The 23,117-nt window shown below is 42.1% G+C and overlaps 1 protein-coding gene across 8 annotated transcripts in view; it reads left to right on the top strand.

Annotated features, from left to right (window-relative positions):
* The window catches only part of LOC105259560 (teneurin-m), a 708,083-nt gene that overhangs the window by 458,981 nt on the left and 225,985 nt on the right, over nt 1-23,117 (top strand). The window contains exon 1 of one of the 8 annotated variants that reach the window (XM_025411470.1): nt 6,634-7,182. The exons of the other annotated variants lie outside the window; for them this stretch is intronic. Within the exon in view, the coding sequence (XP_025267255.1) occupies nt 7,170-7,182 (13 nt within the window). The 5' untranslated portion in view covers nt 6,634-7,169. Of the gene's footprint in view, nt 1-6,633; nt 7,183-23,117 lie in introns of those variants that run through there. 8 annotated transcript variants of the gene reach the window in all.

Here is a 23,117-nt window from a genome sequence, read left to right as displayed (position 1 = left end):
TCTACGTTTCGTCCGGGATCATCCGAGACAACTTAAATCTTCGACACCTTCCTTAAGCGAGTTCGCCTCGATGCTCATCGATCGTTTCCGGCGAAGCGTTTGTATTTGTTCGTGCGCGATTATTATCTTGCGATTCGCTTACATTTCGATCTCGGATAAATGATCTTTTATGCGCGCTGTAGATTTACGCGAAATTTAACGCTCAAATATAAATGGATTGACTCGGCGAGCCGAATAAAAAGCAGCAATTAACCTAAATTGTTATTTTATTAATTGGTATTTTATAAAAATTTAATATATTTTATAAATATCTACAGAATGTATGTATTGCGAGTTCTTTTGCAAAGTAATTTGATACCGCTATGTTTAAAATTAATAAAAATGCATATTTTTTAAATCAATATTATGTAACGATATCTCTAACTTTCGAATTATTTAAAAATGATACAAGAGAGAAAATATATATAAATATATATAAATAGTTTTATAATTTAATATTAATTTTATTAATATTAAATTCTCTAAAAGAACATGCACTTGTGAAGAAACAGTCTATTGTAATTTTAAATCAGGAAGAATGACGAATGCAAAAGACGGAAATGTTGATTATGAAACGCGCTTCTACGATAAGTTTTGTATTTACATATTTGTAAATCACTCGGTTGAAATCTGAATCCGATTCTTAAGAATGATAGGATAATGACGCTCGCTGATGCATATGTAAATTGAAATGAAGCTGACATGGAGAGACTCGAGTCTCGCTTTACCATGTTGATCGAAGCAAGATTACGCTCTTGTTGCTATATAACACGTATAATCGTGATTTATCAATGAAGGAAGGTACAACGTACCGATCAAAATAAAATTGGGATTAAATGGAGACGCTATCGATCGAAAATAGTTTCATCAGCTCGATTAAGAGAGAATAGCGCTCGCGACATGAGAGATGATTGATCGAAATGCGGGATAAAAAAAAAATGTGAAAAATGTTATATAAAAATGCCACAAATAGATTCCCGACAAAAATCGCTCTTCCCCTGCTCTTTACGCTCCGCGATATCGCGCCTTTATTTCCGACTCTGTGAATTTGCATATTCCACCTTCTTCCTTTCTCCTCATTCAAAGGTCGTCGTTTTATATACGTCGGACCATCTCTGACTCCTTCGCGGGGATCAGCCTTTCTTTCTCAAGAAGAAGGATAAGAGGAAGGAACGAAACGGAGGCCTCGAACTCACGTCTCTCTTCTCGCGCTCAACCGAACGAACTATCCGCCTTCTTTGCCCGCGCCCTCCATTCTTTCCTTGACTGCATTTGTCCCTTATTAGATATTCCATTTTATTGAACAGAGCCTAGGAGCTTTCCTTCTTTCCTTCCTTCCCACTTGCATTCTTTTGCTTTGCCGTCGATTGACTATACACGCGATACGTCCCTCCCTCCCTGTAGGATCCTATCTATCCCTAGCCTTCCTCAACTTTCCCCCTTCCCCCCCCTCCCCCCTTCGACATTCGTCAGAAACGCCTGCCTCTCTTTTTTGACGACGCGCCTTTCATCCGCGACATCGTTTTATTCCGCGTCTCGAATTTCAAACGTTATTATTCATCCTTCCGCGAATCCCTTCGCGAATCTTAGATCTTTCGTCGTCGAGTATTTCCGGTTAGATACTCGCCCGGAAATCATTCTTCTTTTTCTCCTGCCTTTCGACTTTCGCGGTGTTATGTGGAACTACGTTGATTCTGCTTCTCGCAAGAGAACTCGGGTGATTGAAACGAGAATGGGGCGTCAGCGATAGTCGAGGGAAAATGGAGAATAGACGAGATAGACGAGATAGAGAGAGAGAGAGAGAGAGAACGATGAAGGAATTTTGCTCTGTACTTTCAAATGGGATCGAAACTTTCTGTATTTTGATGCAACGGTAGAGGCTAAATTTTATTTCGCCATGATTCTATCGAGGAACAATAAGCTCCTGCATTGAATCGTATGATCGAATAGTATGATCGTAATCTTGTAAATGGTTAGATTAAATTTGAATATAGTTTTGACGGTTCGAATTCACTAGTTGACGATATGATTCTATCGAAAATTCAAACTGCCACTGAAATTTAACTATTTCGGATATGAATTTCAAATCGTACGTATTAACATTTAGTTTCAAAAAACATGTTTATTTACTATTTAAATCTGTTCGATGAAACTAATCGTATTAAATATTTAAATCGCTACAGATTAAAAAAGCATTTGTAATATTAAAGTTTATATTAAATATCATAAATATTATTTAAACGATACTTTAATGCGCGCACACATACACTTGCTACCATAAAGTCCAAATAAACGGTGCGAATTAAATATTAATCAAGTAAATTATTTTCTATAACAATATCACCTCCGTACAGGATTAAAGTACAGTCGAAGTAATTATAATAATTGCTATCGGAACTTTCATAATATTAATGCATAATAAATCCAACGAATTTGAAGCTTGTTCCGGCTGCAAATCATGAATTAATGCATTTTTGCCGGCGGGTAGTAATTCAAAGTTATGTCACGTTACATCGTAATTTTCAATTACAATTTTTCATTACTTTCCGCGCGCTCGTCTTTTTTTTTTTATTATATTCGGCTCTTCTCGAATAAGAAGCGGCCCTCCCAGAATAAGAAGCGCAAGATTCCGCGCGACCTTTCGAGTAATCGGTAACGAGACAGCGATCTCTTTATACGATCTCTTCCAAAGTAACTCGCATTCTTGAAATAACGAGGTTCGAGGGGACGTGCGGTCGTAGAAAAGTGGGTAATCTTCGTCGTCCTTGTCGTCGTCGTCATCGTGTAAATGTCGCTGCACGTACGTGGCGGAACGGAGTCTCTCTCGGAGTAATAATATCCGCCCGGGCAGGACCCGCAGGGCGCACCCTTTTCCTCCTATACTTTTTCCGATTCAGACAATCATTGTCCCTTTCTCCTTCTTTCTCTCTCTCTTTGAGACATCATCTCGGAATGACCTTATCGGGCTTTCCTTGTGGATTCACGCAACGGGACCAATCGCGTTTCCGCATCTCTCTGGTCGCGCATTTACAACATTACAATAGCGATTCTTCGGATAACAGTTTAGCAGCATGGTAAAACAAAGGGGTATTTTTAGAAAAAAATCTTCCTCGTGTATTTCGAATAATTTATATTGAAAATGGATTCTTTTTTTAATTGAGTAGGAAGAGAGCTTGATTATTTATACAAATTATTTCGCACGATTATTTACTGCCTGGATTAAGTTTGCTATCTAAAGTTGTAGTTTCATTAGATTCACTTGTATTAACTTTATCTTCTTGTTCGTACTCTCGTCTCTATTCCGTATCGACTTTCTCTCTTTCTCTCGGTCCATTCTCTCGCGTCTGAACAGCTGATTATGTCAGACGCATTAGTTAAGACCGCGTTTGTTTATCTGATTTAACGTTATAACGGCAGGTAGCGAGACAGGCTACCGTGGAACGTCGTGGCGGTATCTTGTGTAACTAAGATTGAACGGAAGAAAGAGAGAGAGAGAGAGAGACGCGGTGATAGCCAGCAGGAAAGAAACAGACATAGGGCAAAGGAGCAAGAAAGAGGGAGATAGATCTGACGCACCCGATTCTGTCGCCGAAGGCGAGGATGGCCTTCCTTCGAAGAGCAGTTTAGTTACGATGAATGGACCGAATGAATCACACGGACCAATTAAGGATTACAGTAGGCGACGTTCCGCCAGTACCGGCCTTGCTTTAGCGTCGGTACCGGACTTGCGACGAAAGAAAAGTACTTCTAAGATGTTGGAAGAAGGGAGGCAAGAGGGGCGGCAAATCAGGTTCCTTCACGCCTGCTTAACCTTTGCTGGCTCGCACTTAATTGGAACTTCTAAATATACTTTCCGTAGTACATTTTGTCTCTTTCCGAGAGGCTATATTGAACTAGAAGCTCCTCTCTCTCGACTTAGAGACAATTTTGAGCAAAGCGGAGCACCGAGGTGTAAAATTTTTAAAGCCGTTTCAGTATACAATCTTTTTCTAGTTAAAATTGCATTCTCTTTTTATTCGAGATTTTATTTCCGTGAAATTAGGAAAGCGGATAAAAATAGATTAAGTAGAAACTATTAAAAAGAATCGTATTTCAATAATATTCATATTATTTAACATATTAATTGCGATAAAATAACTCTGAAATGTTTAAAGCAAATATTACTTAAGCTGGTTCAGAATGTTGAAATGAAATTTTACTTACGAAGGAATTTAACGCTATTATTCCATAATGCATTATCGGGTCAATCAAATTAGTGCGACTAGATAAGAGGGAAACACATTTGTCTTTACATTTACTTTGGGGAATAACGCGTATCGATCGGCAAACTGCGAACTTTGAAGAATATTTCTTCCCTGGCGAAAAGTCCTATCTCCCGTCAAATGTTCCATCTCGCCTGTTTTCAAAGTGGTCACGAGCGTTTCCTTATCGTAACGACCGTTCGGCATACGATGGATAATGGAACATTGTCGAGCGAAATGGGTATAACCTGGTAATTAATTATCGTATTTCTTATTTGCACGAATGGAACTTGCGATGTATTTAGCGGTTAAAGGTAAGCTGTAAATTGCGCACGATTTTCTCGTCGGCGTGCAACTCTAGAGGTATTTCCTTACCGAAAATTTTTGTTTGCACTTATCGGATTACGCCGCGCGAGCAACGTAAAGTTCCATTTGCCATTCTAAATTTTATTACACGGAAAGTTGTAGATAAGACGAAAACGAAATAGCACGGGATTAACAATGCGCTTTAATTTAGCGCTCACTTCGTAGTTGCAGAACCAATCTACCATGGGCGGCGCACGTATCTGAACCATCTACTAATTTATCTCCAACAGTCTCGTATCGAGATTATACGTTACCACCTTTTTCCTCTATCGTTAACGAGATCATAGACCGCACGTCACGCTTGTAACATCGATAGATTTTACGTGAGTGATTTTTTTTTCTTTTCTTCCCATTTTCTAAGATGTCTTAATCCTTTGGCGGATAAGTTACGTAATTCCAATTTCGCACATATCGAAAAAGTCCCGTTACGCTTGTCCGAAGCACTTGGAATGCTCCCAACAAAATCTTTCGTTCCTTCGTGAGGTCTGAACGACCACCCGGATGTTTCTGAGCCGATGCCAAATTCGTTTCGAGACTCGCGATTCAGTTGTGCATCGTTTTCAGTTGTGCGGCGGTAGTAATAGCGACCGCTAAGATAAAAAGAGAGAGAACAAAAACGATGCATACGTTGCATCTAGAAACGTATAACTTATTCATGCCGTGCTATATCGATAATCGTGGCAAAAATTCTCGGTTGTCATTCACAAACCATTGCTTTTCGTTTGTATATTCATCATCTATTTATGATCGAAATGTGAAATCCGCTTGAATAACAATTTATGAATGTCCATTTTAGCAGGCTTCCAGGAAATATTGCAAAATTGCTATTTTCTGCCACTTTATGATGTTATAATTCTAGTAATCCATACAATAGAAATAGCTTAATCTTTCGTGATCGTGTTAATGTCTAACCAATATTAAATATTAAATTTCGAAAGCAGCGACGATATATTAAACATTCTGTCGAGAAATTTAGAAATAGAAAACTGACACGAAATTTTCAAAATAATGCTCTAATGTGTTTTTTCACATATAAATTTTGTTTAATGAATTTTCTCTCTTAATATTTATACAGTTCTATATTTTAATAATATTGCAAATTAATATAAATAGAAGCTCTCATCTTTTCAACTTGGCGAATGAATAATTTTCTTCAATTTAGAGGACGAAACAAATATATCTCTTTCATTGGAACGTAACGTTTAATTAAAGATAAGCCGATAGAGAAGGAAGAATCTGATTAAACATCAGCCGTCATTCCAATTAATTGAATTCGTGCGGAAGTGCATAGCAGCGTTTAGGACGGTCAAAGCGGCGGTACGGCAGTAAGGAGAAATTTACATCGATGCGTTGCATAATCGGCGCAATTAACCCTAATCTCACTCATGACCTGTGCAAGTCACGCGTTCGTACGTTACGAGGAACAGTCCATGACTAAGTGCTCGATCATGTGAACTCATTCGGCACTCGATAATCGCGCGCGTCGAAGGAGAACCTCGCATGTGACGACGCTCACAATGATTCCGGTCTTACTTTTACGCGAAAAGAGCGCGAGAACCGGCGTGCCACTCATCCCTTCTGTGGGACGCGGTGGAAGAGGGTGTCGCTGCCGCCGAGATAGAGAACGCCCGCCTCTCCCCTCGCTCTCTCTCTCTCTCTTTCTCTCTCGGGGGTGCCGATTTGGGGCATGAAGCACGACAACGTTCGCGTATACGAGCGAATACGTATGCGAGCGATACCACACGCACAATCACGCACGGAGCGAGTCACAATGGCGAGAGAGACGGGGCGAGCCGAGGGTTGACGAGGAGAACGATGACGACGACGACGACGACGTCGGTGACGGCGGCAACGACGACGACGACGACGACGACGACGACGACGGCGCAACGTCGCCATGTTGAGCCACGCATGCGCCGCGTGGGAGTCGGAGCCGCGGACCATCGGGTCGAACGAGGAGGTCGGAGTCAGTGCACTACTAGCCCCGGAACCGCGAGCGTCGATCTCACGCGCGTCCCTTGCTCGTCAGCAGCGTAGATTCGTCTCCGCGTCGCGTACAGCGCGTACCGTGTCTCTCCGCGACCCCCCGCGTCCACCGAGGTGGGTGGACTCGGGTCACGACTGACTCTACCCCGCCCCTCCTACCGCCGCCCGCGAACTCTGCTCCGAACCGCGTGTTAGATCGTTCCACCCTGGGCCCCGCGAGCTTCCGGGAAGGAACGCAAAGCGCCCGGCATCGACGGCGGAGCCGGCTGTTTTAGCGGACGGCCGCGTGCAGTGTCCTCCTCCGTCCACCAGCGAGCTCGCCTCTATCCTGCATCCGCGAATGCGGCACCGATACTGCGGTATTCCCGTGTGATCGTCCGACCGAACGATCGGAGTGCCGCCGCTATCGCCGCTCACCGGTCGGTTCCCAGCGGGGGTATCCCAGTGGCGAAGATGATGGTGATTTAAGAGTGTCGTGCAGTGCTCGTGTGCAATGGTAGAGGCAACCGTACGAGCGATAGGCATAGAGGACCGTAGATGTACCAGCCAGGTGGGTGTCCGGGGGACGCTTCGGAAGAGAGCTCCCCTTGATAATCGTGCGCTTTCGTCGCCAAGTTTTCTATAGTTCCCTTCCTCCGTCGTTACGCGTCACCTGTCTCCCCCCCCGCGACCATCGGTCGCGTGCCTTTCGGGATGAAAGCGCCGCTCGTCTCCCCACCACGCCCAACATTTGTAAACGGCCGCTGCACCGCTGAACGAGAAAGCGCCTCGAGAGTGCATGTCGTGCCACTATCGTTTCGGTCGTCGACACGTAGAGGTGGGTGGGGGGAGGGGGGTCGAATTTACCTGCGCGCCCAAGTGTGCGGGTGGGTGAAGACGAATTTGTCCGGGCGGCGATTCGATTCGGATAAGTAGGAGATAGGTCTCGCGGGAAGCGGGAAAAATCTCCCGCTTGGCATTTTTCACGGACGCGATATTTTGTTTCGATACCGCGAGCCGCCGACGCGTCCGAGCCGGACGCGCGTTTACCCTCTGCGCCGAAAAATCATCGTTTTATTTCCGCTTTCGCGCGAAATAACGAATGGGGGATGGAGCGCGTCGTCCCTTGTCGCTATTGATATGTCGGAATTGCGTCTCGGTACCGTTCCGATGCTGATGGATTGCAATTTTCAGTTTTTAAGTTCGCTTCAAACGCGATTTCGCGACATGGCGATATGATACATTTCGGTTACCGGACGCAATTAACATCGAACGATTGATTTTGGATCATGATTCGAGAACAAAATATTCTAGACTCGCTTTAACTCGAACCAAGTATGATGATGAAATATAATATTTTTTAATCTTTTTTTGTTTTTTCAACAAATAACGTGTATTCGGGAAATATATATCTTTATAGGAAAAGATGTTTACTTTTTATTGTTATACGTTACTAAAAATATTCAGATTTACTCCGAAAAATCAGAGAGGCATTAAAATCATAATCTCAAACTATACGAATTATTCAGAAATAATTGAGCATCTTGAAAGTAGCGTATAATCGAGAAAAATATCGATCTCGGGAGTAACGCTGGCAATTTGAAAGCTAAACTGACGTGACGGCGTATATCATTTGCTCCAAAAAAGCCTATCCGTTTTACTCGTAAATGTGAAGCGAGTTCTTGCGAATGAATTCCTTGCTCGGCCGAGCTTTATTCCGTCGTTCGCGTGAGTTCCACACGTACACGATAATGTTCTAAACCTCGCTTTGGAATAGAGATTGATCGCGGCGTCTCTTAAGGATAACGAAGGCGCCGTTTTTCTTCCATTCCAAGGTTTTCAGCGTCCAAAGTCCATGGGCACTTCTTACGCAAGTTTTGCTACAAGCATTATTAGACACTCACGCGAAGCTTTTTATAGATTAAATGAATTGCGACTCTTAAAGTCGCCGGTTGATAAGGAAAATATTCCGGGATAGAAATACCATTTTACCTTGCGAGGTCGCGGTCGCGAGATAGCGTTACTTTTCGCGTAACGAATAATGAAATTTTTCGCTCGTATGATGGAACGCGAAATATATATTTTCAAAAATTGCGGTAGTTGATTAATTAAAATAACTGAAGCGAGCTTTTTTGGATGAATTATCCTGCGCAAATATTGAAATTCATGTAGAAAGAACTAACACGGTTGCGATATTACGCGCGAAATCAAAACAGCTCCCTCCAATCTGCCTCGAAAACATTGTCCCCCTGCGGCTGAACATATTTTTCATTATATGCCGCGGCGATATATTATTAATACAAATATATTATATACTTGCAATCTGCAAAAAATACAAGCGTTGATGTGAAAAATGAGACAAATGTCATGTATTTAGTTATTTTCTCCAAATTATTATCACAGCTCGATATCTATCTTTCTTTCGCATTTAAACAGTTCGTTATCAAAATAATTTGAAGGAATTATATTCTGGGGATGGAATGGAAATATGATGTCGAATAATTTGACGCTGTCAACTTTTTAAATTGAACAACGATATGGTGCGGCAACATAATTATCGATTTATATAAAAGAATGCTATCATTTATATTTACATATCAAAGAGCGCGGCTTGTTGTATAAAATTTAATTGTTATCGATGTTTGTCCTCGATGATGTATTAACGTTTCAGTTTGTCATTTAACTCGTTTAAGTTGCAAAATCTGATCGCGGATGGATGGTAATTTTCAACGCCACTTAATCCCTTACCTGTGGTCAAAGCCGGAAAATCCTGAAGCGTTATATAATATATAACAAGCTCTAGTATTTATGATCTCAATTTTCATATCGGATCGGCATAATTTTCTGGTCGCTTAACAAGTAATTTACCAATTATATATGATTATTATACGACGATCGATGTTATGGAATCAGCAGCGCGGGAACGTTGACAGTGCTCGATACGGGATTAAAAGTGAAAATATGATGCGTATTAACGAGGATATTATAAATGAGAAAATTAAATCAAATTATAATTAACGATGGTAATATCGTGAGCACACGGCATCGAATGCATGGGCACAATAAAGACGAATGAATATTTATTACGCGTCGAAATAATAGAGAAAAATCTACCATTCATACGGTAATGAATATTATCGCATTTGTTTTCTAGACGTATTTGTGTAAACATACGAACCGCACGATAGTCTGCTAACATATTAATGAGTTAATTAATTATTAATATATATGTATATACACACATACGCATGTAAATTTGTGTGTCGCGCAAAACAGGAGCCAAAGAAAAAGAGAGAGAGAGAGAGTGGAGAGAAAGAGAGAGAGAGTTGTTTTATTTTAAATATATTTTTTATCAAGCACGTGCATCGCTCACAGGCGTATCTTTGAACTCGGGGACAAGAATAACGTTATAACGATAATAATACCGAGAAAGAGAGAGAGAGAGAGCTTTGGCATTCGTGATAGAGCAACACGTGGCAATAAAAGAGAGGGGTCGTCGTCGCGAGAAAACGAGGTTATCCCAAACGAGACGCCGCGAAATGAAGATTAAAGGGTCGCCATGTTGGGAGGCAGCGTTTTGTCAGCGTTTTAACGAAAACAAATGCAACATGTATTATCCGCGACGGCGGCACGTTCGAGTAGCGGGCACGTTGCACGTGCCGTTGGTGTAACTAGAAAGATAGTTGCGCGAAAATAATGACACATGTCTCGACGTGCGCGTTGCATAAAGTAGAAAGGCAAAGTCGCGCCACGGTTAATGGTATGGTAGGATATGTCGGCCTCCAGGCACACCATTAGCACCGGTGTCACGTAGGGAAGTACAAGGGGATAAGACTCGGGGGTGGGGGGTGGGGGAATCGTCCATAAAGTCTCATTGTCCTTCGAAAGTCGTAACGGGCAGTGCACCGAGGAAATTGCGGATGGTGTCGCAGTCATCGCGCGTTTAGAATTGCATCGCTGATCCCGTCGTCCCGCATCTCGTTGGAAAGACCGTCGGAAAGATTTTCTTCTCTTAAAAGCGAAATATCATTCTGTCCGCGGCTTTCCATCTCTCAACGTTACTATCAAATTATTATAGAGAGTATAATTTTTGTTGAATTAATTATACATGTATAATTATACGCGTCGACTTCTCCAAAGAAATCTTGTATAAAAACGACGAGCGACTATGATTGACCTCTCACAATCAATCTCATGCGCTTGACAAACGGTTCGGTGATTGCGAGAGCGCTTCTTTGATCGGGGGAGGAGGAGGGGGAGCCGGCTATTAAAAATACTTAACTCGTCGCGCGGGTCAACGACCGAATGTCGTCGATACCATCGGCATGCAAATATCATGCATGTGTCGGCGCATGTTACGCATTCTTTGTTCGCAACACTCGCCAGCTTTGTTCCCCTTGGGATGTATTTCGTTAAACAGGCCGCGATTCCTCAGGCTGGCTTCGTTATCGCGGTGATTGATGTCGCGTTATCACGCGCACCGGATGCGCAAATATATCTCTCGAAGCGTAATACGACGACTCTCCTCTATTAAGCTTATTAAGCCTCGCGTTATTACTACTTTCAACAGCTCGGAAATATATATTTATCAATCGCAACGATAGTTATCGGTCGAGTGATTTCCATAATTTGCATAAATCCGCGGAAGGATAAAGTTCGCGCATGCAAATACGAAAGTCGATCGCACGGCCCTTATTGTTATTCGCGCCTCTTTTCCTTAGAACTAATCGTCGCGTCAGAAAGAGGCGCGCGGCGGGGGAGGCGGCAGAGGGGTCGTTGTAAATATTCATTCGAGATCGATCAATCGTGCGAACCTAACCCCCCGAGGCTTTTGCGTCTATAGTACGTCGTCGCAGAGTGTGACCGACTTTTTCTCTCGCTGAATTCCGCCTTTTGTCTTGCGCGCCGAGGTGATTTACCGGCGCATTGTGTGCGAGCGAGTCTCGTCTCTCGTGCCTTTTAGAAATTCAGATACTCTCGTGCCGATGCGCGCACAAGGCTCAAATGGAAGTGGACAGGAGACTCGCCGCCAGAATTTCCTACGTGAAAATCGTTCTTACGCCGAGGAAAATGAAGGAACGGGGGGAACCGTATCTCGTAAAGTAAAATATGCCGGCGCGAGAGAAAACAGCGACGAAGGTGTCATAAAATCCGTGGAGACGCGAAAAGATAGATAGAACACGTCGGATCGTAGGACGTTGCCGGGGCATCGCGAGACGAGAGAGAAAAGGAGGCGAAGAAAGGACCGGAAGGGCCGGGGAGAGGACGCATCCCGGATAGGCGCATTTGAAAATGTAATCAGTATAATAGCAAGGTGGTTCTACGAAACCGTGCAAGCGAGAAAAGCCTGACATCTCGACGCTTCTCTTTATGCGTTGCCGTTTCTTCTTTTCGTCTAGCGCCAATCCGTTTCGCTTCCGCTTCTGTTTCCCTGTATATTTTTCTCTCTCTCTCTCTCTCTTTGGCTGTATATACATTCTTAGCGTTCGTTCCTACGATTCTTTTTGTCGCGGAAAATATCTCTCTTTGTCCGTCCACTTTAATTTGTTAAAAGCGCGAAAACCAACGCTTGTCCCGAGACGAAATATGTGAGCTTCAAACATGACTTCTCGGATGCATATGTTTCAAATTCTACGGGAAACTATTGCACGGGAAGACAATAACAACAAACCGTGGTCATCGTTATACCGGATAATATTTGTGCACCAAATACTATGTGCAAAGCATTATTTTAATATGAAAATATCTTCTTTTTTTTCTCCTTACTTCGTTACAATTAAACATACATTCAGTTGTCAAATGCAGTAATTGTCAAACGCGATGAATACATTTCGTCATACGCTATTCTTTCTAATATTAATGAATGACAAAAGCGCGCGTACTTTAAATTGGATTGAATTCTATAGATAGAATGCAATCGATAATAAAAATTTTTCTACTTATGGAATGTTATCATATTAATTGATCATGAGTGTATTTCGTTCATATTGCAAACACAAGTTTCTACATTTCTCGTGTAATACTTTTGAATAATTTATTATTACATCACTGAGATAAAATTTCTTCACAATATTGATTATCATTCATTGTTAGATTGATTCGCATACACGCACATATTTCACTTGTGCATAAATCTCCCGAATTTGCAAAGTTCAAGTTTAAAAATATCAGAAAATTAAATCAGATCAACAGACTAACTCAAATATTATAAGACATTTTTATTATTTTTATTATAAGACAATTTTATTAATTAAAGATAAAAGATTATTAATTAAAAATAAAAGAAACGACATATATCTTACACGAATACATTAGGAAATATCGCGCAATAGCGTTTGACTTTATTATCGCGTCTTGGTTCAACGGCGAAGGACCGTGAAGAAAAAAACATGGATATGCGATGCAAATACGGCTCGTGGAAATTATCGAGTTATCTTCCCATCGCGAGTACGAGCGCGTTCCTCGACGAATTGTCGCAAAGTTAAACTCGGCCGGCGAGTAAAGTTCTTTATCCGCCAACTCATGAAACATTAACTTTGCTTTCCACACGGCTGGAACTTTTCATCGTGCGACTTGAATCGGTACTTGTGCTCTGTCTCTTCGTCTAAAAACGCAGTGCGGCGTATCGTCGACGGTCTCGTTCGTCCGCCCCCTCGCTCGTGATTCGCAACGCGGCTATTTTTAGTCCCGCAAAAAGCTACGCCGCAATAATTGTAATTAGACATCACGCACAAAGAGAAATAGAGAGAGAGAGAGAGAGCCGGTCTCTATAAATTCTCCGGCTTTTTTTCATCGAGCCGCAAATAAAGCGAATGATTATATTCGGTGTTTCAAAAATTATCACGTATATATTTAAAGCTACAGATTTTTGGAGAGACGAGCAGTACGATTTTCCATCGCGCATATTGACGCAATAAGGCGCGACTAGACGTTGCGTAGGGTCTTAGAGCGGGCGGCCGTCAAAGTGCGTGATAGAACTGATAGACATTATCGCGGGCATTGAGGTCGAGTGTCACGGAGACCACTACATTGATCTTGGACGAAACCGAACCTCGCGAAACGCACGTCGGTGTATCCCGGAGCCTACACACACGCTGCGCGTGTGTGCGTGTGTGTGTGTGTCGCTATGCCGCGGACTCACGCACACTTTGACACGCATTTAGAGGTCGAAGCGTACACACGCCTGCGCTGACCTACACGCGTATCCACCTACCTACCTACGCCGAATTCACGCGGGATTATAGGCGCGCGCGCGCGCGCGCGCTGATGTGCGTGCGCGTGTGTGTCCGCGCTCTCTTGCGCGTGTAGGTGGCACGGAATGGTGACCGCGACACGGTATATAGCGACGGCTAAACCCTACTAAAGCTCGTAATGTATAGCCCGGCGCAACCCGTGCTACGCCCTCCGGCCGAACCCTCTCTTCTCTTCCGGCACCCTCCGCTGTATCCCAAGCCACCCTCTCTGATTTGCCACCTACCCTCTGTCGTCCCTTTCCTTCTCCCCGCCCGCCGTTTCTCCTGTCCCGGTCCTTTGGATTCTGATGGCGAGTGCAAGCCCGGTAGAGCGTTATCGACCTCTGCAGAGACGGTTTTAACGAATCGCTGATTAATTAGAGCGGACCATCGCCGGTCACCTCCGGCGATCCTTATCGCAGTCGATGCATCTCCTCGGTTGTAGACGCCACTTTAAAGGTGTGCGATAGAAAGAGAGAGAGAGGCGTGCTTGAATTTCCGTGCACGCGCGTCACCTCATACGTGCAGGCATTGTCAGTGGGCAACCACATCGTGCTTGGGAGAAAAGGAGAATGTGGCGATGTGTCAGCATTTGCGAAAAACACGCCGCACGTTGTAAAACCATCGTCCGAAAGCAATTTATCCAGCAGCTTACAAAAATTTAATCGAATCGAGAAAATCTAGGTCACTAATAATGAGATAAATTGAATGGTAAAGATGCCGAGAGAGATTAATCAATTTATCATTGAAGAATTGATGAATTGATCATTAATAAAATTACTCGTGTTTTGTTTGCTGGATGGAGAAATGTCACTTTAATTAAAAGATATACTTTACGAAAAATTGAAATTAAACGAATAATAATTGACTCTTGATATCTCCAATGTAATACCTCTTAATAGCCAATGAGAGAATTAATTTAAAAATATTAAATCTATAAATTGATAGAATTTATTTGCTAGTATATAAGCCGTCGAGTTGCAACTTTTATTCGGCGCGCGTGCCCCGCGCTTTGCTTTAATATAAAATATTCGTTTCGATATAAAGATGCAATTAAATTTTAAAGCGCGATACGAATTTCAATGGTGAAAGGTAAAGTTTTGCATTGAGGGAGATAAAAACTCACGTGCAGCATGTTGAGTAATTGGAATTCGATACACTGTACATTTCACTGCAGTGATTTGCGACAAACTATTTTCGCTCGCGCGATGGGGCGGGTAGGACGATATAAAATTCGTGTCGGCGCAAATATATGCTTTTCATATTTCCGATAGGCACGAAATGCACCAATACGATAATATTGAATTTTTCGAATTTTCTATTTCGGCGCGTTTAAGTGCGCAATAATGGAAATGTACGGCAACAACGAAAGGCGATGGCGCGTTGCATCGTTCGCAATCGATGTTGTACGTTTTCTGTCACACTTCCTGCGCGCTGCAAAATATGATATTCCCTACGGAAGTAGCAGCGCGCAAACGTACATTCGTTCAAAAATGTCCGAACAATTTTTACATGTATCACAAATCGTGTCATTTCGCGCTATATAAATCTCTTCTGGTCACTCCTGTCGAGTTATCCATGCGAGATTAGTAGAGTGGACGATGTAGCGAGCTTGATAAAATGCCCTTATTTCACATCGAGCTGACCGTCAATCCAATTAAAGACGTACGTATTACTTTGAAAAAGATTAGTTACGAACATTTCGTGATAAAAGTTATCTCTCTACGGAAGAAAATTATCAATATTAAATTAAATTAAAAACTTGATAAATCTAAAGAAAGATCTGTAGGAAAAGGATCCAGATTTTTATATTCATTAGATACGTTAATATTTGAAGGCTCGATACAAGTTCCCCTGTTAGCAATAAAGTCAACGTTCTTGAATCTTTCATAGATATTCTCAATTTTTCATAAGATACTTTCGTTTCACTTTGGGATTAATCCGAAGGCGACAAGATGCGATGAGATTTTCGCCTTAATCCGGTGCGCCAGGTGCGTTGCGGCGAAATAACAAGTAATTTAAAATCATCGTCTTTAAGTTACAAATCAAGCTAAATACGAGATGAAGAGGGAAAAGCGTTTCGAATTAAGACAGGCCGCGGTCATCGCCCTTCAACCATCGTATCTTGTTTTCTTAAACCTGAATTTATTGTTTGCTTGCCGCTCCTCGTTCGGCCCCTTCCTGTCTCTCGGGAAGTTTAATAAATCTCTGTCGTGTTTTGCAACGAGCGGGAAAACGAGAAGGTTCCTTCCTCCTCGTTGTTAGGCGTCACTTCCGCCGTGGCCCACCCTTGGAATCCTTGTGCGGTCAAATTTTCCGAAGGGGAAGACTTTGGCGAAGTCGGAACATTTCTCTCTCTCTCTCTCTCTTGCGCTTTCTCTCTCTCATTAATGATGTTTATAAATAGAAAATGAAAAATTACATCTTATAAAATCTTCCTTTATTATTAGATATGTCATTAATAATAACATTTTAAAAAATTAAAAAATGATTATAAATATGCCGTTTTAATTGCTAGACTTATTCAAAGTAATTTCTTTAAATTTAATTTAAATTTAAATTTAAATTTAAAAACTTATTATCATGTAGTATAGTTTACAATATTTAAATTGTTTAATCAATATATTGATTAAAAAGATACTGTAGTATCGTATCTGTTAATATCAATGAAAAATTATTTTAATCCTTACAAGTCACACTTTGCTCTGTTCCTTTCATCATATACGAAATGTCTTATCGTAATTTTAGCTATCTTAAAGTGATTTAAAAATTTATAAAAATTTATATACATATTTTTTGATATTTGTAGAAAATGATCATGTACAATAAAAGTTAAAAAAAAAAACATTTTAAATATTTTTTTTAATTACTTACACGATCGATATATACAAAATATTGAGAATATCAAAGTGAGTCATTGTGATCTTTAAAATATAAGCAAGAGATTAGAGTAATTAAAGAAGAATTTTTCACAATATTTTTCTTTATTCAATCAAGTTTATTAAAGCAATCGATATTATGCTGCAGGCAAGACTTATTTAAATATTGAAACATTATAAATTGCAATAATAGAGAGTTAGCAGTAACCAGCAGTTAACATAAAAAAATATGTATTAATCTGTTCTAGTCTAATTTAAGTCTCCAATACAATATTATTCTCGATTATTGTGGTGGATTATTGATACCTTCAGCTCGTAAACGCGAAACAATTAAACTCATGCTTCATACGCGGCAATTAGAACGGCTTTAGTGTCTCTACGTTCGTGCTCAGTCTCGGTCGTGTAATTTCAGTCGACAATAAAATGAGGAAAATGTCGACGGGCGAGAAAACGAGATGGATAATGTCCCTCGATTTACTCCGCGAAACGCTGTTCGCTGATAGCTTCGTATCACAATAGCCAGTTGCTATCACGTCGGCCAATGGTCCTGATACCATCACGCACTCATCGCGAAATTTAATATTGCCATAAAACATCGCGAAAGGGAGAGGGTGCGGATGCACTTGCGTGTCGATGAGCTAAAAGGAGAAACGTGGGGGGTAGCCAGCGCGAAGACGACGGGGTACAGGGAAAGGGATGGAGGGATGAAACGCACGCGTGTTAGGGCAAGTCTATTTTCAGTTGATGCTCGAACGCCATCCCTAAAACAATATCCCGGAGCGAGAGCGAGGTCGCGGCAGGATGGACCGACGACGAGGACGAGGTTGAAAAAGGAGGATGGCTAAAAGAGGGGCCACAAGCGAGAGCTCGGCGTCGCGGTCACTTTATTTTAACGTCGAGCGACTATAAAACATGCCCTGAAACGTCGGCGCGAAGGGAGGGCAAGGGGGTGAAAGTTTTTACAAAGCCTTATCCGGGATCTCTCCGCGAAAGGCTGGTTCTGCGCTGGTTCCACGTTTCGAATCGGGTGCCGGGATATCAGTCGCCGATGATATCAGTCGCTCCGCATTTTTACCGCGGAGAAATGTCTGAGAATATCTCCGCGCTCATTTGAAATCTGATATAACGAGGTTAAACGCGAGACGCTCGCGCATTGAAGATACTTTAACCAGGTTATTCTGGACGTTGTTGAAAACTTGGCGTGTCGAGCTCATACTCTTGTAGGAGAAAGAGACGATAGGATAAGAGAAAGCGCTCGGGGATAGTTTATTATTTCTCGAGAAAATACGAGAGACAACAAGTGGAGCGGACGTAAAATCGTCGAATGATTACGCGAAAAACAAGTGTCTTCGCGGAAAAGCGTGGAGGTTCAAAAAGTTTCAAAGTAAACACATCGTCCTCTAAGAAGATACAACAGAGAGAGAGAGAGAGAGGGGGGGAGAGAGAAAGAGAGATAAAATTACCCCGATACGGCTAAGGATCTTCGTAACGTTGCGCAAGTTATTATAGAAAACACCATAACGAAAACACAGCCATCGGGCGTTTATCGTGAATTAAGAGAAAAGTACGGCGCTTTGCGAACGAGGGGTTTAAGTGAGAAATTAATCGATTATGGCGGGGAACGTATTGAATTGATAAGGGGGCGCGTAATGGCGGAAGTCGGGATCGCTAACTCGCTGATTTTACTTTCACGAGGTGTTAATCAGGCGGCCAGAAAAAGATGTTTCGTGGGCGCGGAGGAGGCGAGAGGAGGGGAAATTTGTTGCGGATTTGCATATTCATGGTGCGTACACGTACTTACCCGTCGTGAAAACATTTACCTTGGATGGTCTTTATTATTCCTGGCTGTTACGAAGGCTTCGAATTCAAGACTTTGTTGTTTCCACGCGAATAAGTTTGTCACGCCCGCGGCACTTATTATCGTTCAAATAGAGCTAAAGCTCTCGGAAAGTTTATCTTTTATTCCTCTACATTGGAATAACCGCTATTTTGTGCATTATAACAAGTTTCGCTTTTTTTCTCTTTTTTTCATTTTTTTCTCTCCCTTTAAAAGTATACGTAAAATAACATTTTTTAAACAATATTTGTTCGTTTGTATATTGTTATTCGATAAAATACTCAAAATAGTGTACATCTATCAATTGCATTTTCACAATCGAGGAGATGCAATGTTTGAAAATACTAAATTTATAATCTCTTAAAATACTTTTTTAATAAACTGGTGAATCGATGTTATTGATAAAAATAGGTATTACAAGAGTTTCCTCCGTTAATGAATGGTTTGAACTACAGCGTTTCAAGCCGATGATTCAAACTCGTCTGACAGTGAGCGAAAGATATGAACCGATAGTAACTTTATCGAATCTATTCAATCGGAAATTTTTCCAACACTTTTCTCAAAATTTTTACTTTGATTTATACTTTAAAAGATTTTTTACTTTTATTATAATCCTTCTTTTTCTTATTTTTCTCCTCTATGTTTGTTACAGTATTCCTAAATTTTGATTTTATCAGAATCAGAATAAGCGACTTAATTATTAAAAGACATAATAATAAATTCTAATGACAGAGCAATAGTCTACAACTAGAAAATAGAAAAGATATTTTGTTGCATAATACGTATTAAAGTATTGCGAAAAGTATTCACTCCGCAAATATAAACTTCTTATTAAACGTTCTATAACTTCGGAAGCTATTTATAGTACTTGCTTCCGTGCCAACAAAACACAAACCGTTCACGTGCTATAAGTATGCAAGCAAAGTTCATGGCAGGTGTATAAACAAACGGAAGCCAAGAGGGCTTGGAATATTACGTGTTACGATTACTTAGGCGAATATTTCAAAGCCATTACTACTTTTGCAGCTTAAGTACCTCAATCTCTAGTTTGCTATTGCGAGTTGCGAAGGGAATCGATTTGGTCCATAGACCGACAGATTCGAGGTAAAACAGAAAGGGGATGAAGAAAGAGAGCGAGAGAAAAGATGCAGGAAGGAGGACTGACGCGAGAGAAAGAGAAAGAGGGGGAAGGAAGGGAGAAATTGGATGGGCGCTTCCTCGGTTCGTTAGTGACTTTATAATAATGAGAACTCGGGCGGTAGTGCGGAGGGTGAACTGGAAAAATGGAATCACCTCTAATCACTGGCCTTCGTTGCCGCGAACAAAGCCACAAGGAGAGCATCCATTCGACGATCGTCGAGAGGAAAAAGGTCTCGCGACTCGCGATGGTTCGAAGAACGTGGAAGCTGGAAAATTGAGCCGATAGAACATAAAGAAAACTCATCGCGAGATGCTGGCGGATTTTTTTTTTTTTTTTCCTTAATAAAATTCCTCTCCGCGACTTTACAATCGCGTCTTTGTGGGCCGGTCGAAACGAGCGGCATTTCATCAGCAACGGCGTATAATTTTATTCGTTTGCGAAAATCCAAAGCGGATGACGTAGGGGCGAATAATCGACGTTTATTCCATGATTTTAAAACGGACCTTTATACACATTTGGGATAAATAGTTTTAATTAGCCAATGTTCGTTTAGCCTCTCGGACGCGCGCGGCCAACATTACATCAATGTCGGTATGGAAATATTTGCGTGTCGATCTCTTTTTTAATTTCGCGCGTTATTGTATACCCTCTCCCTCCCTCCCACCCTCTCTCTCTCTCTCTCTCTCGACTGTATTCATCGCGTAAATTGTTTGGTCGAACGCGGAAAAATAATAACGGTAATGACTGCGAAATTAAAGCCGCGTATCGTCGAAATAAAAACGATTCAGCCGCGTGTTTCCCTCCCCGCTACCGTCGCGCGTTTTTTCATTTTACACCGATGATCGCAATGCACTCGCGTTCTTTTTTTTCTCTCACTTTTTTTTTTGCAACGCGCCCGTTAACACTTTTGCGTCTACTATTGACGGCATCCGGCGCACTTTGACGGTCGTTAACGGAGAGACACTGAACGCGATATTGAATCGCGCGATCGTGAACAATCGGCGATGCTCGATGAATAGATTGGAAATAGGGCAAAATAACCTACGGCGAGAGAGATAGCGAACGAAACGCTCGTGCTAGAAAGTATAGTTATCGTTGATTTTCCCTCGAATGATCGCCGTTTTATCAACCATGAATAAAGCTCCGATTCAGTGTAAATCCTTTTCTTTTCCCGTGTGAACAAGAATAATTATATAAATTCACGAGATTCTAAATTTATCATAATGGACGACAGTAAAATATTTTAACATTAAATATGTAAAACGATGATATAATCTTGGACAAGTGTCTTTCGTGTTTAATACGTTAATGACATCAAAGATAAAGACACATGTAACGCGGAAGTAAGTGAAACTCGTTAGGCATCGCTCCCGCGAATAGTTTACATTCTCGCGTTACATGCCGCGGTGCGGGGGCGCACGATTACAGGCCCCGTGATAAGCTCGATTACATTGTAACACGCGCGGAAGCGATAACTGCCTAACATCGCAAAACATTTGCTCCCGAGATATAATAATATTGCGTCACAATGATTGCATTTGTCAGGCATGGAGTTTGCCGCGTATCCGCATCGTTCAACAATGCGTTTAGCCTATTTGCGAAATATCAAGCGTTACCTCCGCGTTGTAACGGTGTTCGTGTTGACTGTGCATACCGACAAATCGGCGCGCGATTAATTCGCATGGCGCGGCAAGAAGTACGGAGGCATCTGAACCGCAAAGCGTTAAATCCCAGCGCGAGAGAGACTGGAGACGATAAAAAAAAAAAAAAAGGAGAGAGGAAGAAAAAGAAAGAGAGAGATGAGCGACTCGGCGGCGTTTGACGGTATCGCCGAGGGAGCGAAACGCGGCGGAAGTACACATCGATATCGAGAAAACGAATCCCGCGACGCGACGGATGCGGGGGAGCGCGCGTAAAAATCCGGAGAATTCCCGAGGAAGCCACAATCTAACTGTAACTTCAGCGACGTAGTCCTAGCGCAGTTTTCGAAGGACCGCGGCAAGTGCAGCCGAGCGAGCGAGCGAGCGAGCGAGCGAGAGAGAAAGAGAGAGGGTGGAAAGACGGGGGCGAGAGCGATACATTCGGGGGACGAGATATACAGCCTACCATCGGCGCGATGCATAAATAACGATATCGGTGTTTTCACAAGCACACACGCTACCAAGCGTGTACAAGGGAGGTTACTCTACCGTGGCACCGGCCCGCGGTATATAACTCACCCCGTCGAGAGTCGTGCACACTGAATAGAGTCAACGGGGATCGATACCTATCGGCCTGTACGTAGACACACGCTTCCTCTCTTCTTCTCTCTCTAGATTCTCTCGCAGTCGCGGCTAGTAATCTCGCTCGCGATAAATGCGCCGACATAAACTTTGATTCTCCTTTCCGGGGAAATATCGCTCTAAAGCTTATCCTTCATTTCATTCAAACGGATATCTTATCTGGACTTTTTTACACTTGTTAAGTATCGCTACCTGCCAAGTATATGCGCTTGTTAAAGATGTAATATTGAAATTTGAAAGACCATAATATAAATAATCATCTCGTCCACAATATTTACGTGAAAAGATAAACCGTAATTTTCCACAATTTTACAATATTTTATATCCATGTTAATGGCACGCATAACTGTCGCAAAGTTATGACGTTCTATTATTTGATTCGATTATCCGTTTCGCCGTTTGCGATAGATTCAATAGCGAACTTTCAACCGCGCGAACAAAAGACAATTACCACCGACGGGAAGAGAGATACGTGAGCTGATGGAACAGAGAGAGCTAAGGACAGAGCGCTAAATAACGTTCCGATAAAAGAGCTATTAATAATGTGACGCGATCAAAGAGAATGTATTGGCGCGGGCGAGCGCAGAGCGCGCTGCAATTCGATTTAATCTTCCTCGTAATTAGACAAACGGCTGCTAATGCAAAAGATATTTCAATCGTTATCGCGGCTTAAAGCGATTTTTAAGCGAATTAAAAATCGATACTGCCGTGGTACGGCTAAAATGCGATCGCGCAGCCCGCTCCGTGACACCGCGGCTCTCTATACGCGCCTAGTTTCGGTCGGACGAGCTTTTCCGGGGCATTTAGGGGTTCGGGTGATATATCGGAGGATAAATACAGCGCGTACCGAAATACGCCCCGTGCGCTGCTTTACCCCCGAGATCACGCGACACCAAATAATGACCGACTCTGCAACCCCGGATTAGCAAATCCCGCGTGGAATTAGGTACGCTCTCCGCAGAGGGTTTCCAACTCGTAGCTTCGCGATCTTTGTACATGGCCTTTTGGCCGCACCGGAATCGATCGTCGCAACAGTATCATCCGATAATCCGTATCGTTAGAAGCGAGGTAAAGAAAAAAGGGAACATTTTTATTTCGCATTTTTGCGAGAGTTAATAAAAAAGATCGTTTAAAG

The sequence above is a fragment of the Camponotus floridanus genome, unplaced genomic scaffold (genome assembly GCF_003227725.1).
Source record: "Camponotus floridanus strain SB8 unplaced genomic scaffold, Cflo_v7.5 scaffold4, whole genome shotgun sequence".
Taxonomy (NCBI): domain Eukaryota; kingdom Metazoa; phylum Arthropoda; class Insecta; order Hymenoptera; family Formicidae; genus Camponotus; species Camponotus floridanus.
Note: the sequence above shows the minus strand (reverse complement) of the source record. Positions and strands in the feature narration are given on the sequence as shown.